Source organism: Castor canadensis, chromosome 7, assembly GCF_047511655.1.
Source record: "Castor canadensis chromosome 7, mCasCan1.hap1v2, whole genome shotgun sequence".
NCBI classification, from domain to species: Eukaryota; Metazoa; Chordata; class Mammalia; order Rodentia; family Castoridae; genus Castor; species Castor canadensis.
The window spans coordinates 132,053,783-132,069,871 of NC_133392.1; the positions used below are offsets into that span (position 1 = coordinate 132,053,783).

Consider the following 16,089-nt stretch of genomic DNA (forward strand, 5'->3'; position numbering starts at 1 on the left):
CACTCATCCACTGTGCTGCTTTGGTGTTGCAAAGCTGCTCGAGAACTACACAGAGGATGCATTATTTGACCTGGACGTGTGACTCAGCTCAGTGGCAGAGGGCTTGCCTGGCATTGGAAAGCTGTGTTCCATCCCCAGCACTGCCCATGTGCCAAGCACCACGCTAGATACTGTCATCCCCGTCTTCAGAAATGCTTTTGTTGGAAAAGCAGCATTTCTACAAAGGCAGGTGAAGTCAGGGTGAGCACAACGCTCCAGCCTGCTCAGAACCAGCTACACAACCTCCCAGATTTAAGGGACGTCTCTGCTAGAGACCCAGGAGGGGTGCTGCCAGGTTTCCCCCACCAGGGCGCTGGGCATTTAAGGCTACCCTCTGATGCCATCTAGCTTTGGCCCTCAGCCCCCTACTCCTGTCTGCCTAGCCAGTGTGGCAAGCACTGTAGTGTCTCTTTTCTTAGGAAGACTATTCAGGTGACTAGACTGTGGCCACTGGTCAGCTGAAGCAGTCTTTACCAGTAGCATGAACATGTCTACAGGAGCCTCTCCCAAACACCATCCCATACCCCACTATTGTAGAGGCACACTGTGCCCAAGGGGCATGTCCCCTTAGATACACATTCCCTTAGTATGGGCAATGAAGGGACCACCACGTGGGAAGAGAGAGTGTACCTGCCAGTACCCTCACTCAGCCAAACTCAAAGCTGCAAGACAAAAGCATGAAGATCTCTGGGAAGATGTTTAGCTCAGTCTGCGCTAAATGAGGCAGACAGGGCTGTCTTCTGGGCCTCGAGGGTGATGGTGGCGTTGGACTAGTGAGTAAAAACACAAAGGAGCCAAGTTCTTCTCTGGGTCTGAAGTAGGAGCTTGGCCAACTGGTAAGAGACACATTTTCCTCTCAACCTGTGTCTCAAGCTCTAGTAAGTCAAGGCTGCTACCACTGACATGGCCGGACCTGAGGCCCGAGCCCCAACCTCAACAGATAGCAGAGAAACTGGCTTATCCTTGCAAGCTGTGCTTGGCAGCCAGCCAGTAGGTGGGTTCCATTGTCACCGAATGCCCCACAATTTCACTCTGAAGGAGGAAACCCCCTGGGACAGTGACCTTGAGCTGCTGGGCCTATATTCCAGAGGCTGACAGTGGAGGCAGAGCAGGGGAGAAAGCAGTCCTGCTGGCAGTCAGTGGGTGGCTGCTCCAGATCCATCAGTGAGGTTGCCTGCAGCCATGTCCGATAAGGAACCAGCACAGGTGGTCCATGGCTCCTCTTCCCCTTTCTCCCTGCTAAAAAGCTCACCCAGCTCCAGGCCACTTTTAATCTCTTGATGTGACAAAAATGAGATATGAAGCCTTGTTGGAAAGTTCTGGTTTCTACTAACCAGAAAGGTTCACTTTTTTTTTTCTTTTTTTATTATATTCATATGTGCATACAATGTTTGGGTCATTTCTCCCCCCCCGCCCCGCTCCCTCCCTTACTCCCCCCTTACCCCTCGCTACCAGGCAGAAACTATTTTGCCCTTATCTCTAGTTTTGTTGAAGAGAGAGTATAAGCAATAATAGGAAGGAACAAGGGTTTTTGCTGGTTGAGATAAGGATAGCTATATAGGGAGTTGACTCGCATTGATTTCCTGTGCATGTGTGTTACCTTCTAGGTTAATTCTTCTCGAACTAACCTTTTCTCTAGTTCCTGGTCCCCTTTTCCTATTGGCCTCAGTTGCTTTTAAGGTATCTGCTTTAGTTTCTCTGCGTTGAGGGCAACAAATGCTATCTAGCTTTTTGGGTGTCTTACCCATCCTCACACCTCCCTTGTGTGCTCTCGCTTTTATCATGTGCTCAAAGTCCAATCCCCTTGTTGTGTTTGCCCTTGATCTAATGTCCACATATGAGGGAGAACATACGAGTTTTGGTCTTTTGGGCCAGGCTAACCTCACTCAGAATGATGTTCTCCAATTCCATCCATTTACCAGCAAATGATAAACATTTCGTTCTTTTTCATGGCTGCATAAAATTCCATTGTGTATAGATACCACATTTTCTTAATCCATTCGTCAGTGGTGGGGCATCTTGGCTGTTTCCATAACTTGGCTATTGTGAATAGTGCCGCAATAAACATGGGTGTGCAGGTGCCTCTGGAGTAACCTGTGTCACAGTCTTTTGGGTATATCCCCAAGAGTGGTATTGCTGGATCAAATGGTAGATCAATGGTTAGCTTTTTAAGTAGCCTCCAAATTTTTTTCCAGAGTGGTTGTACTAGTTTACTTTCCCACCAACAGTGTAAAGAGGGTTCCTTTTTCCCCGCATCCTCACCAACACCTGTTGTTGGTGGTGTTGCTAATGATGGCTATTTTAACAGGGGTGAGGTGGAATCTTAGCGTGGTTTTAATTTGCATTTCCTTAATTGCTAGGGATGGTGAGCATTTTTTCATGTGTTTTTTGGCCATTTGAATTTCTTCTTTTGAGAAAGTTCTGTTTAGTTCCCTTGCCCATTTCTTTATTGGTTCATTAGTTTTGGGAGAATTTAGTATTTTAAGTTCCCTATATATTCTGGTTATCAGTCCTTTGTCTGATGTGTAGCTGGCAAATATTTTCTCCCACTCTGTGGGTGGTCTCTTCAATTTAGATACCATTTCTTTTGTTGAGCAGAAGCTTTTTAGTTTTATGAGGTCCCATTTATCTATGCTCTTAGTTGCTGTGCTGCTGGGGTTCCATTGAGAAAATTCTTAAGGCTCACTTCTTTTAAACAAACATCAGATCACTCACCACCCCAGCAGCATACTCTGACCTCCAGTTTCCCATCCTGGCCGCAACACAATGAGAAACAAGGCATGCTCTGGTTCTGTGTTTTATTTCTTAAGCGCATACATCGAGTCAATCAGAACAGAGTGGGCACATGGCTATGCCCATGGTGGCTTGCATCACATTATGAAAATAACTTTTCATATTGCATTGCAACGGCAGAAACACTATTCTGGAAGAAAAAAGTACCCTCAAGTAAAAGCTGTCTACATATGAGAGGGTTTTAGAGGTGGTTTCCCCAAAAAGATTCTCTGTTTTTTTTTTAACCTGACCCCTTGATGCAAGGAGTGTTCCCAGCCCCAGGCACAGGAAGCTCAGCAGAGGCACAGGGTTTAAATCACGAGACAGCAGCTTGCTGTTTCACGAGACACCAAACCGAATGTCCCTTTAGATGACAAGGACTAGCTCTGGTCTCACTGCTCTGAATGGCAATGACCACATTTCTGGCACCAAGTGTTAGAAACACTGGCTAAAATGATCAAGCAACTGGTGGGTTCATGTGGCACACTGTGTAAGGCGGACACCCAAGGGGAAGCAACAGGCGATGCACTCAACTCCACAGTGATGCGAGGTAGTTAGAGAAACAAGGCGATCGATGGGCCCTCTGCCAGCCCCCATCTGTCATCAGTTTCCATCCAGATCTAGCTTTGTATCTCAGAAACTCACAAACTGCAAAGGAGAGCGTCGCACAACAAACAGTGCACCTTGCCAAAGGAGACAGTATACATGAATACATGATGGGACATGCAAGTGACAAAGTTTTCCAAATACCTTTCCCCATAATAAAATAATTTTAATAAAAACATAATTTAAGGGAAGTGTCAAAAGACAAGTGTCGAGTCATAGCTATAAACTCTACCAAAGTCGCAGGCTCTCTTGAAGAATCATCCTGTTTAAAAAAAAAAAAAAATTAGCATTTATATGAGGTCTATTTAAATAGAAAAGTTAGAATTTATAGCCAGCTGCCATGGGAAACAGTGCGTGTTCGTCACAGAACAGCAGTGAGAGCCTAATATGAATAATCAGAAGCTACATTTTTTTTTTCATTTATTCATATGTGCATACAATGTTTGGGTCATTTCTCCCCCCTACCCCCCACCCCTCCCTCTCCTTCTCCCCCCCACCCCCTCCCTCTCCTTCTCCCCTCCACCCCCTCACTATCAGGCAGAAACTATTTTGCCCTTATCTCTAATTTTGTTGAAGAAAGAGTATAAACAGTAATAAGAAGGGCAAAGCATTTTTGCTAGGTGAGATAAGGATAGCTGTACAGGGAGATTCCTAGCTTTGCAGAAGCTACATTTTTAATTCCTACAGTATCACACATTTGAGATCTCTGCCTTGGCTGGATCCAGCACCAACCTCTTACCAGGACCACTGGCAGGCAAGCTGCCACGGGACTAACTGAATGCCTTTACCATTCCTGCCCTTCTCTCTCTACAAGTAGCCAACAGTGAACTCCCCGGCTGGGTATTAGTGAAGGCATCTCTGTCACACGCTCACCTGGCAGAGCAAGGACCCAAGCCCCCTCTCCCCGCAGTGCTAACTCTCATGCTCGCCCACCTGTCTGCAGTCCATCACCGGGCAGGTCGATCAGCAAGGCAGAAGGCAACTGGTCAGGGCCACAAAATGAGACCACTACTACACTAGCACCAAACCAGCACCAGAGTCCTCTGGAGGTGAATGCAGAGCACACAGGATCCAGGGAGAGCTGCCCACCCCACCTCAGGGCAGGAACTTGTCTAACCCAGATCCCTCAGATTCCTGACTTCCCCTCCTGCCTCTGATACCCTCCACCAGCAGAACTGTATTTCTGCCAGAATGGTCCACTCTGTAAAGGACTTTTACAATTCATGGCATCACCCACAGTTATTCCAACTTCATACTCACAAACTGTTACTATAAAGTCTGCTCAATAACTGAGTTTTGCAGGATTTCTATAATAAGCAACAATCAATGCTGAGATGTTTGCAAGCAATGTCAGTTCTGAAACACTGTATGAGAGCTTGAGTCACCATGAAATGACATGCCACACTCTTAGGCCTGTCACCTCCTTCATGGCCTCCAAATTTATAGCTCCATGAAACAAGAGGGCGAAAGCAGCAGCTCCCCTAGGTACCACATCAGCACCTGCATGCAACAGTCAGCAAGAAGACTAGTATCCTGACACGAGTGTCCCCAAGACTTGTGTCCCCAGAGCAGACAAGAGACCTGGAGAATAGCCCAGTGATGCCCACCCTGACCTTACCATTTCCATTCTCTGGCAGATAAAATTTTCAGCACTAAACCTGCATGGTATTCTTATAATCCTAGCGTGTTATCTTTTGAACTCAGGGCTTCCCACTGACAAAGAAGACACTCTACAACCAGAGCCACACCTCCAGTCCATTTTGCTCTGGTAATTTGGAGATGGGGGAACTATTTGATCAGGCTGGCCTCAAACCTCAATCCTCCTGATCTCAGCCTCCCAAGTAGCTAGGATTATGGGTGTAAGCCACCAGCACCAGCCTATTATCACCATTTTTCTCTTAAACTAAAACAAAAATATCACTTCCATTACCAGATCAGTCGTGATTTATTGATGGAAACTTCAGCTCGGTGATCTCAGAGTCGGGGGAGCTGCTCCCACTTCTGTCACTATAGGTGTCCCTGTTAAAGTCAGAAGATTTATTCCTCATCTCCCATCAAAATCACTTTATCTGTTTTTGTAGCCACCATTACTAAAGTACGTGTCCACACACAGCAGAAATCTCTTTACCACAGTCAGATATTTAGCAGAAGCCTTCAGAGGGATTTCCTTTCTCTGGGTACAAGAGATACACCCACTTTTACTTCTGTATTGATACACTAATCACTCAGAGCAACTGGTTTTGGATAAAGGTAGCAACGATGCATGTGCCCATCTGGTTGTGGCCCACTTCCCATGGAAACCCAGTTCCCTTAACATGGACCAGGGGGTCCTCTGCCAAATATGATCCACCCAGCAACATCACCAGAATCCTGATGCTACAGAGAGGGGGCCTGGCCAACATGCCAGGGAAAGCTGCTTGAGAAAATCCTAGGGAAGAAGTGGGAACTTCCATGTAAATGTGAGGAGCACACGGACCCCATCCAAGGACCCCAGCCCCAGCTTTTTCTTAGGACTGATTGTGTGATGCCTCCCTGATGCATCAGTGACCCCCTAAAGGATGAGAAGAGACCAGGAGTTGATTTCTGAAGCAATGTCCCCACCTGGGAGAGAGTCTGCAGCCTTTCTGGAGGTAATGCGGGAGCCGCCCTACAGAGGCCAGGAGGAGGCCAAAGTAGGGTGGAGAGGGCTTGATAGGCCTAGACAGGAACTCAGGGTGGTACTGAACCCCAACAAAGAAAGGATGATCTGAAACAAATTGAAAGGATCCATTATGTACATTGTGCATAAAGTGTAAAAGATTAGGATAAAATTTTATTAAATACGCCCTCCTTCGAATCTAGATAGAGGGAACCCCAGAGCATAAGCAATGTGACACCCTCTTCCCAGGCTCCTGAGTTACTGGCTCCTGTGATTTGCACAGTTTGAGCCAAGCAGATCATGTGAAAGCTGAAGGGTTTAGTACCAAGTCCAGCTCTTCATTTCAGAGAAGGAACTGAGAGGCTAAATGGCTGCAGAAGGCCACAGGTGGGGATGAACTTCCCACTTTTTTTTTTTAAAGACAGAGTGTGGCTATGTAGCCCAGGCTGGCCTTGAACTGGCAATCCTCCTGCCTCAGCCTCCTAAGTGCTAGAAATTCAAACATGCATCACCACACCTGGCTACAACACACATTTTTATAGTTGCCTACATACCAAGGAAGCCTCACTTTAAATACCACTGCCAGGTACTGTACTCACCTTCTAACTCCACGATCTCCATCCTCTCTCCTTCAATATCTTGGCCAACAAACTTCAAGCCCTGCTCTTCTAAGCACTTTTTCAAGACTGGATTTACCTGGTGAAGCAGGAAAAATCATTGTACTGGCCTCTCTGTGCCTGTTTTTCCAGAGCAGCAGAAAGAAGTGGGCTTATATCCTCACCTCAAACCGGTGGCGGTGCCTCTCTTCCAAATAGTCCACATCTCCGTACAGCTTCCCTGAAAAACCAGGCTAAATGTGAGACTTCTCATTTCACAGAGAACCCACTCACAACTGCAACCTAGTTCCTGCTTCATTATTTCTGTCTACATAGCCAGGCCATCGTAACTCTGCCAGCCACACTCATCTGCTCTTGGCACAAGTTAAACTAATTCTTGGGCTTTTAGCTACCATGACCACACTAAGAGCCAGGCTGAAACAAAGTTTCCTCACCTCCCTCAAACATATGACCAATGAATTGCAAAACACTCTATTGCTGGAAGCAGCCTATCAAATGGCCAGGGCCGAGAAGGAAATAGTTTGGAGCCACGGAGATCTCTGAGGACGTGTAGTTCAAGTCACAGTCACAAAGGCCTTTAGCAGCCAGTAGTGTGCATGAACAGGTACCATGTGTGCACATGGGCTGCTTTTCTGACTCACTCCCAGTTGCTAGTGAGACCCATATCCACAAAGCATCAGAGCTGGAAGGGTTTGAGGATCCGTACTCAAGGGAATCCCAAACTAGACCACCAAATGCCCAAGACAGACACAGGGTGCCTCTGCTGATGGACTGAGGTAGAATGTTCCCCATGGGCCAGGAAAAAGAGCCTGTCTAATAGAGTAATTTTCTTAAATATTTTTCTTCTCCAATTCCCCTAAATGTTTAGTATCTATTAATATTTGGTTAGAATAAAATTTAAGTTGAAGCATATGAAACTGCCATTTTGTGGGAAAGTAATAGGGCAATGGATTTGCCCTAACTCCTCGATGCACTGGAAGGGCCTACTGCTCTGCCAGTACAGGGCACCCTAAAAGGCCATGAACAGGAGGGGAAGAGAAATGCAAAAGCAAGAACAAAACCAAAGGGCTAGCAGAATGGTTTATGTGGTAGAGCACATGCCTACCCAGTATGAGGCCCTGAGTTCAAACCCCAGTGCCACCAAAAAAAAAAAAAAAAAAAAACCAAGAAAAAAGCTGGCGTGGGGCCTGGCTCTTTAGAGCCACAGAACCACCCTAAGAAACACATCCTATATGGGAAAAGCCAAAGGCTGGGCCAGCTCAAGGCAACTCTTACTCATGACCGAGTTCTTGGTCTGGAACAGGGTTCTCCTCTTGCCCAGCCTCATGGTTCCGCCCATCTGCCCAGGGTTGTGTTCTGGCATGTCTATGACCTAGAAATGTTCAGAAAACAGATATGGACAACAAACTGCTTCCATCAGGAGCCAGCCCTCCCTTTCCCAAATGGAGCCCACCCAAAAGGAGGCTCTGCATCTCCAGCCTTTCCTGGTAAGATGCTGTTACTGGAAACTGCCTCTCGGTAGTCATTTTTACCCTCCGGGACAGAGGGTCAATTCTTTAGTCTGTCGTGATGCTGTCCCTGCCCCAGTACTTGGGATCACCAAGGCCACTGGACTGTCACATGACAGTCTAAGAATTATTAGTACAGTAGCATGGATACAAGTCCTGCTGTCAGGCCGGAGGAGCTGCTCACAGGCAGGGGTGTATATAGAACCAGCAGCCAGTAGTGGCTTAGCAAGCATCAGTGAACAGGTGGCACCATCTGACTTCCAGGGCTTTCCATGTGCTCCACTCCCCCACTCCAAAATCTTTGCTCTTCCCTTCCTGAGGCCTTCATATTTGCAGGGCTCAATTTCAGATCAACAACATATACAGATGCTATATAATCCAAGAGACCAGGAACCTTGTCCATCTCATTCATCACAGTCCCCTCTGTGACAAGAACAGACCCTAGCACATAGCAGGTACTCAGTATTTGTTGAGTACTGAAAACAAATGAAAGCCTGTAAACATGCCCATCGTTCCTGGGCTGGAGAGTCAATGAATAAAGGCCTGTCCTCCCCAGTGAGCCTTAATAATGTGGCAGGCTATCTGTGCCCGTGCCGCCAGGATGAACTCCAATGGCACATGTGCTGGCCTGGCAAAGCTCTGCTCACTATGAAACAAACCAGTCAGATGCCTGCCTCTCCCCCAGGACTGTCACTGGTGTTACAGGAACAATCAAGTGGGGAAAGCACTGGCTGGCCGTGCGAGGGCCTGCCTAAGTGCTTCCTGCCAGCGGTATTTCTAAGAGCTCTATGAGCGAAGGAGAGCAGGGAGGATCAGGGGTTTTCATCAGGATCCCCTCTAGATGGCTGGCTGTTACCTGTCTTAAAGACTTTCCATGGGAAACTGGAAAGACAAGTAAGGAAAGGCATTGTGAAAAACAGAAGTTCTTCTGATCTGTTAGTCTGAGAGCACAAGACATCAGGGTTCTCGGCCTCACTGCCTATCTACCATCAACTGCATCATGAACCCCCTTCCATCCCCTTCTGACCTCTGGGGAAGTTCAAACACTAGACTCACCACGGGATGGCTGGTTTTAGGGTCGAACTCTGTAGAATTGGCATCTGAAAAGTTAAAATACTTGAGTTATAAAAAGTTATAAATAAAACTGATGACTTAATAGTTTCATAGCTAAGCTCTGAATCACGATCTTTCCCAGTTTAAAGTCAATGATCAGAACAAAAGCCAGGCAACGCACTTTTCATGCATCCAATACTCAACACACCAATGCACACAGATTCATTTGTTTGAGTTTCATTTCCAGGAGATTCCACTGCACAAAATGATGAGAGCAAAACCAACCTTATGACACAGTTCTTCTTCTGTAGTCTTAATTTTTCACATTTTGCAGACTATCTCTCTAAGACAAGCAAGAACCATATCTTGTAATTTTGGGGGAATGAAGCAGTACTCGAGTTTGAACTCAGGACCTCAAGTGCTCTACCACTCGAACCACACCCCCAGCACTTTTTGCTTTAGTGATTTTTCAGACAGGGTCTCATACTTTTGCTTGGGGCTGGCATGGACCACACCAAACTAAAAAAAAAAAAAATCTCTTCTGTAATCTGGGATTACAGAAATGTACCACGACACCCAAATTGTTCTTTGAAACAGTCTCTCGCTAACTTTTACCCCAACCTGACCTCAAAACACAATCGTGACTCTGCCTCCCAAGTCGCTGGGATTACAGATGTGAGCACTGCACCTGCCTTCTGCTTTTCTTTCATCCTCAGCATCTAACATGTTTCCCTGTGCAACTGCTAAATCAGAAAGTAACTGATTTCAGTGCAAATACCCTTCCCATCCTTTTACTGAAATTAATGTCTAACTAAGAAAGCCATTAACAACAAAAAGGAGAAGGACCAAGGTCCTGTGAATGACAGGAACTCCCCTCAAAGACAAGAACATCACCGGGTCACCTGCCCATCTGATGCCGTTGGGAAGCAGGTACTGGGCTCTGAAAGGCCCAGGAGCCCCAAAATCAGCTTTGGGTAGTGGGTGGACAGACAGTCCCTCCCAGGACTCAAGAGCCAGCACAAGGGGCAAGCTGCCTGTCATGTGCAGCCATGGTCTCTAGGGTTACTGTGAAGTGAAACTCAGCCCTAACTCAAGCTGGCTTCTGGGAGAATCACTCACATCGTGTAAGCCACACTGCTTTTACAGACCTTCATGTTGCTTTGCTTCACAGAAATTACAGATCTCTCTAAAATCTAGTATAGTCAGCTGGGCTACAGGGAATTAACTGTGGCTGTGGCAGATGATTCCTTCATCGTCCCGTTCACTGCACTCCCAGAATCCATGCTGTGTGGTCCCCTTGGACCCTAGGCTTGGCCACATGGCTTGCTTCAGACAGTGGGACATTGGCAAGGTTGACCAGTGCTTGTTCAGTGGGCCTGTCACATTGGAGGCCATCATGTATGGGGACATTTGGCTGAATTAATGAATGGTAAGCCACCACACAGACACTTTCTTAATGTCCCTGCTGAGCCAAACACACCACTGGACAGCAGGCAGGAGTGAGTGATCCTAGACACACAAGCATAGAAAATCAGCTGCTGAGTCATTCAGAGAACACAGGCGATAGCCTGTGTGACACCAGTGAGTCCTGAGATGGTCTGTCACAGTAATCAGCCAGCAGGCAGATCTGATATCGTCTGAGCATTTCCTATCTGCCAGGCACTGCTAGCAACCATGCATTATTTCACCTAATTTTTAAAACTACGTGAAGCAGTTACCATTTTGACTTCCATTCTGCTAAAGAAACATGAGCCCAGAAAGGCTAAGTAAATTGCCAAAAATCCCCCATCAGAACTGGAACCAGGGTCTGACAGCCCCAGAGCCCAAGTTTGTAACAACTGCACAGGACTCACTCAGGCCAGGGCCAGATCTTGATGGTGGCTGTGGTGGTCAAAGTGGGAAAATCTCAAGAACAGGAGAAGCAGGAGCTGGAGGGCTCAGCCACCCCTGCACCCTGCATGGAGGTCTGTGTGGCACCTGGGTGAGCCAGGCAGCCCAACTTCACGGTACAGCGTGAGGTACTGAGAAAGCAGGCGTCTTGCTCATACCTCCTGACCACCAACACATGTTGCCATCCCACCCTCCAGGGAACACTTACACAGGAATCTGAGTTTCCCAATGTACACTTACCTTGCCATCCCAGCACATTTCTTGAAAATTCCACCACTGCCAACTGCATTCCTAAGCACACACCTTCCAGAGGGAGGAAAAAGTAAACGGAGCTCCACTGAAAAGGCAGCACCCACGCTTCCCCCCAGCCTGCCAAGGACTCTGTGTCCTGCAAGGTCACAGAGTTAAAATCACACTCTTAATTTCCTGCTCTAAGCAAACATTTTCCTGCTCTTAAGCATTGACAATTCCAGCTTCTGTAAAGTTAGCCAATTTTAGACATAAGCAATACTCCATTTGTTATTTTAAAATTCAAGTTTTCTTGCCTTCTGTCATTAAGTTCTCACTTACAATGGATCAAGGTTATAGCTATTAAATTCGGCTCCAGGAAGCATCCAAAATCACTTTGCCAGATTACAGTTGGCTTGCGTGAAGGAACAGGTGAGGAGGACATAAACTCAAGCTATATACAGTATGGAAGCTCCTAATCCATAGTGCATTTTCCCTGATTCCATGGCCTCTATAGGCAGCTCTTTAAACCTTCCACAAGGTGTCTGGATTTCACCCAAAGAAAAGCAAAAAAATCTTCCACTTGTGTTCCTCTCTGGACAGAGAGCCATGTTTTGCTAGCTCCCTGCCTTAATTCCTTCCCCTGCCTCCAGGCACCCTACCTTCCTCTTTCCCACTCAGAGTGAAGAGGCAGCAACATAGCTCCTTACCCAAAAAAGGCTTTTTCTGTTTCCGAGCCCAAGCAATTGCTTGGATTTTTCCTTCAGTTCCTCGAACACCAAATCCCCCTGGAACCAGCACTCCACTGTGAAGAGAACAAACCACAGGTTCCTCCTTTTTTCCACTAACCCAGTGGGCAGAAGCACCAAAGAAGCCACTGCCAAGGCACTGGTGCCACGAGGTTACTCCACATAGTTTCCTACTGGGACTAAGACCGTGTTATTGAAGACTGTCAATGATCTGTATATGGAAACACCATGTTCTTAGAAACTGCAAACAAAACCGTAAGCCTCGCCATATGAGAAGTGATAGGGTACACAGCTGTGGTGCTGCTCCTGCACTTGTCCCAAGCTCCCTGCTCTTCATTTTTGTTTGATGTGTCTTTTGAGACAGGGTCTCACTAGGTAACCCAGGTTGGCCTCAAACTCCTGAACCTTGTGCTTCAGCCTTCCCAGAGCACGCCCATGCCCAGCATGTTGCTCGTAATTATAAGAGATAGTAACATAAGCAGTTCACCTTTCCTTCTCAGTGCTGAGTGGGAGGAGCCTCCAGCCTCTTGACATTCAACTGCTCTGCAGCACTCAAACTTCCTGCTAACTGTTTACCGTTCTAAATAAGAAGTGCCAGGGCTGGGGTGTGGCACAGCACTTGCCTCGCATGCTCGAGGACCTGGGTCTGATCCTCAGCATGGCAAAACAAAACAATAGTGGCTCCAAAACCAATTTATGAGACTAGTGATGGCTACTCATCAAACATTCCAGATGAAAAATCCTTAAATAAGCCTGAGGAGATGAACGCAGCAAGCAGATTTCCTTCAGTTCCAACTGTACTGGTAAGCTGTATTTCTGGAAAGTTTAAACCATACAGTAGGTGGTCTCTTTAATAACTAAGACATTTTAACAAGTAGATGACCTAGTGTTAGCACTGGAAGCACAGGACCGCGCTGACACCACACCCCGCAGGGAGCTCTACTTACTGAGCACTGCAGAGCTTCTGCCAGGCTTCATGGTAGCGCACAGGCTCCTCCTGCAGGGTGCTTGGCTCCAGGTCGGTGGAATCTATGTACTGTGGGCACCAGCAAGGCAAGCACAAGCAGCTCATGACTGGCCACTCTCTTTCATGACTTTTAAGTAACATTACCAATATTCCATCTCACTTAATTTTGGCTTTAAAGGGATAACAGTTAAACTTCATAATTTAAAACTTTAAATATTTTAAAACAGTTTCCTTCAAAATCGCTTAACTCCCACATCTGGTTCTATCTGGATCTTGTGTCAGTTAACCCACAAGAGGAAATTCTACACACATGTTCTCCGTCCACACGACTCTCTCCCCAGGCCATCTCCCACCCAGTTTTGTTTTGTTTTGTTTTTCCATTTTTCATCTGTATTGATGTATAATTTGCATACAATAAAATATAAGGTGCACACTTTGAAGAATTTGGCCCAGTGTATATACAAAGGTGTGACCACCACCCCAATTAAGACAGAGAAACTACCATTATCCCAAAACATCCCTTCTGCAGCTCTGCAGACAGTTCCGTCTCTACCTCCCATGGTAGACAACCCTGGAGTTGACTTCTATCACTGCAGACTAGTTTTGCTTCTCATAGAACTTCCTACAAATGGAGCTAAAGAATGTGCAATCTTTGTGTCTGGCTTCTTTTGCTCAGTATGTTTTTGAGATTCGCCCATATTGCCGCATATATATCACAAGTTTGCTCCTTTTTATTGCTGAGTAGTTTTCCATTGTATAAATACATCACAGTGCATCTATCCACTGACCTGCTATGGACATACTTGGGTTATTTCCAGATGTGGGTTATTACTATGAATAAGGTATCCATTTGCATAATTTTTTTTTTTTTTTGGCAGTACTGGGGTTTGAACTCAGGATATCAAGCTTGCTGGGCAGATGCTCTACCACTTGAGCCATACCTCCAGCCACTTTTGCCCATTCTTTTTTTACTAAAAGTTGTTGTCCATCTTTTTTTTGTTGGGTTTTTTTTCCTATTCTCCTCTACCTGGTATCTTGCAGTTACTTTTAGAAACCCTAAGACCTAGGCTGGTCCATTTCTTGGGAATCCTGATCACCTTGCCACTGACTCCAAACCACTTCCAATTCACACTGACTTCCTACCTGCCCCACATCCCAGGCCCTTGGACATACTCCTTTCCAAAGGGAAGGAGCGGCACTCCCTTTGTCTTCTCCACCTTTCCCTACCTCCCAGGGTCCTTCTTGAGGAAGTCGGCCCTCCTCACATGTCTACCCAGGGAGGTTCATCTCTCTCCTATGTGCTCCCTCTGTCCCTGAGAACTGATATTCTTGAAAAGACTGGTGGCTTTTTGGTCATCTCTCAGCCTCTACCATGAAGCTCATGGTAGCCATGGGCTAACCCCAAGTGGATAAAAGAAGTGATGGAAAGAGCAAACAGAAGGTAAACTATGGCAGTGTAATGGGGTCCTCCAATTCCTAAGCACATCCAGCTGGCCATTCTGCAGGAAGCCGCCACCAGCACGCAGCAAACTAAACTGTCATGCCAAGAGACACATGGGGAAGAGCAGGCAAACTGCATTTCAGTGGTGGAGAAGGCTGCAGGGCCCTCAGCACCAAGCTCGCACTTCACTTCTCACTTTCATCTCCTCCTGCAAAGCTCCAGTGGGAAGAATTTCCAAGGGCAGCACTTACTACACGTCAGGCATAGATGAGCATGTCACATTAGCTTATTTAGTCCTTACAACTCCAGCAGGAAGGGACTATCACTACCCCCTTTCAAGGGAAATTGATGCATCAGAGTGTGAAGTGGTCCAGGATCATATACCTCCTAAGCAACAGAGGCAGCATATGAGCCCTGGTCATCTGCTCTGGAGTCTGTGCTGTTAACCTTGACGTTCTACTGCCACCTGGCTCAAGGCCACATACCAATATCCCACCAGCAGGCTTCTGCCTGCCACGGCCCAGCGCAGAACACTGGGAAGGGTTTCTAGACAGTGCCATCAACTGTGCGATGTGCCTCTGTCCACCAGGCCATCAGGGTCCTGACAGTTTTAGGTCCAGGCACTCATCTCTACCTCTACTCTGCCCACCTCTCCCCTTCACTATTTCCAGAAAATACTATATTGTATTCTCAGAGTCAGAAGCCAACCACAAATCTTTCTTATCCCTAACAAGCAATTCAGAGCTCAAAAAAACAAAGCAGATATGCATGCAGCATCTGTGAGAGTACAGACTGCATTCTTATTTACTGCTTGGCTGTACCTGAACCATCCCTTCTCACCTTGATCTCCAACTTGTGGTTGATGGCCAATGCAGAATGTTCCAGAGCTTTAATGACGGAGGCATATGAGTCTGAGAACTTGGTGTATTTGCCCACGAGGGCAATAGAGCAGGTCTCCAGCAAGCGATCATACCTAGCAAATGAAAGTCAAGAAATACCCAATCAGGCTGGCGGAGTGGCTGGAGGCAGAGCACCTGCCTAGCAAGCACAAGGCCCTTAGTCCAACTCCCAGTACCACAAAAAAAAGGAAGAAAGAAAGATCCAACCACTTGGAATGTGCATACCCACACCATCCTGAGACTAAAATTGCTTTTCTGCAAGATAAGAAAAACATGCCTTAAGAATATGATGGAAGCATATATCACCCGAGTGCTGTGTACACACCAGTCAAAAGAAGCAATTTTTAGATGATACAGCAGGCTTTGTACAGAAAGTAGGATTTTAGAAGTTCCTGCAAAAGATAGTTTCAAAAATCTCACACTAATTTGTTTTCTAAAAAATTTCAATCCCAAAGGCTGGGGTAGTGGCTCAAGTGGCAGAGCACCTGCCTAGCAAGCATGAGGTCCTAAGTTCAAACCCCAGTGAGAAAGAAAATTCAATCCCAAAGAGCAAAAAACCTGAGAAGACACAAAAAAGACAATTCATAAGAGTTAATGTGATAAAGGGAATAATCAAATAAATTATGGGAAATTCACACAATAGAAATGTCCACACATTAAACATTTTCATTATACCATATAA

At 46.4% G+C, this 16,089-nt stretch overlaps 1 protein-coding gene across 2 annotated transcripts in view; it reads right to left on the reverse strand.

Moving 5' to 3' along the window:
- Positions 1–2,806: 2,806 nt before the first annotated feature.
- Positions 2,807–16,089, reverse strand: part of Ctps1 (CTP synthase 1) — a 30,107-nt gene continuing 16,824 nt past the window's right edge. For both annotated transcript variants that reach the window (XM_074080454.1, XM_074080455.1), the window contains 11 exons: positions 15,349–15,481; positions 13,048–13,136; positions 12,062–12,156; positions 11,364–11,426; positions 9,237–9,280; positions 7,948–8,044; positions 6,837–6,892; positions 6,655–6,751; positions 6,019–6,163; positions 5,348–5,436; positions 2,807–3,679 (listed from right to left, as the gene is read on the reverse strand). In XM_074080454.1, coding sequence (XP_073936555.1) covers positions 5,352–5,436; positions 6,019–6,163; positions 6,655–6,751; positions 6,837–6,892; positions 7,948–8,044; positions 9,237–9,280; positions 11,364–11,426; positions 12,062–12,156; positions 13,048–13,136; positions 15,349–15,481 — 904 coding nt within the window. In that variant the 3' untranslated portion in view covers positions 2,807–3,679; positions 5,348–5,351. The remainder of the gene's footprint in view (positions 3,680–5,347; positions 5,437–6,018; positions 6,164–6,654; positions 6,752–6,836; positions 6,893–7,947; positions 8,045–9,236; positions 9,281–11,363; positions 11,427–12,061; positions 12,157–13,047; positions 13,137–15,348; positions 15,482–16,089) is intronic.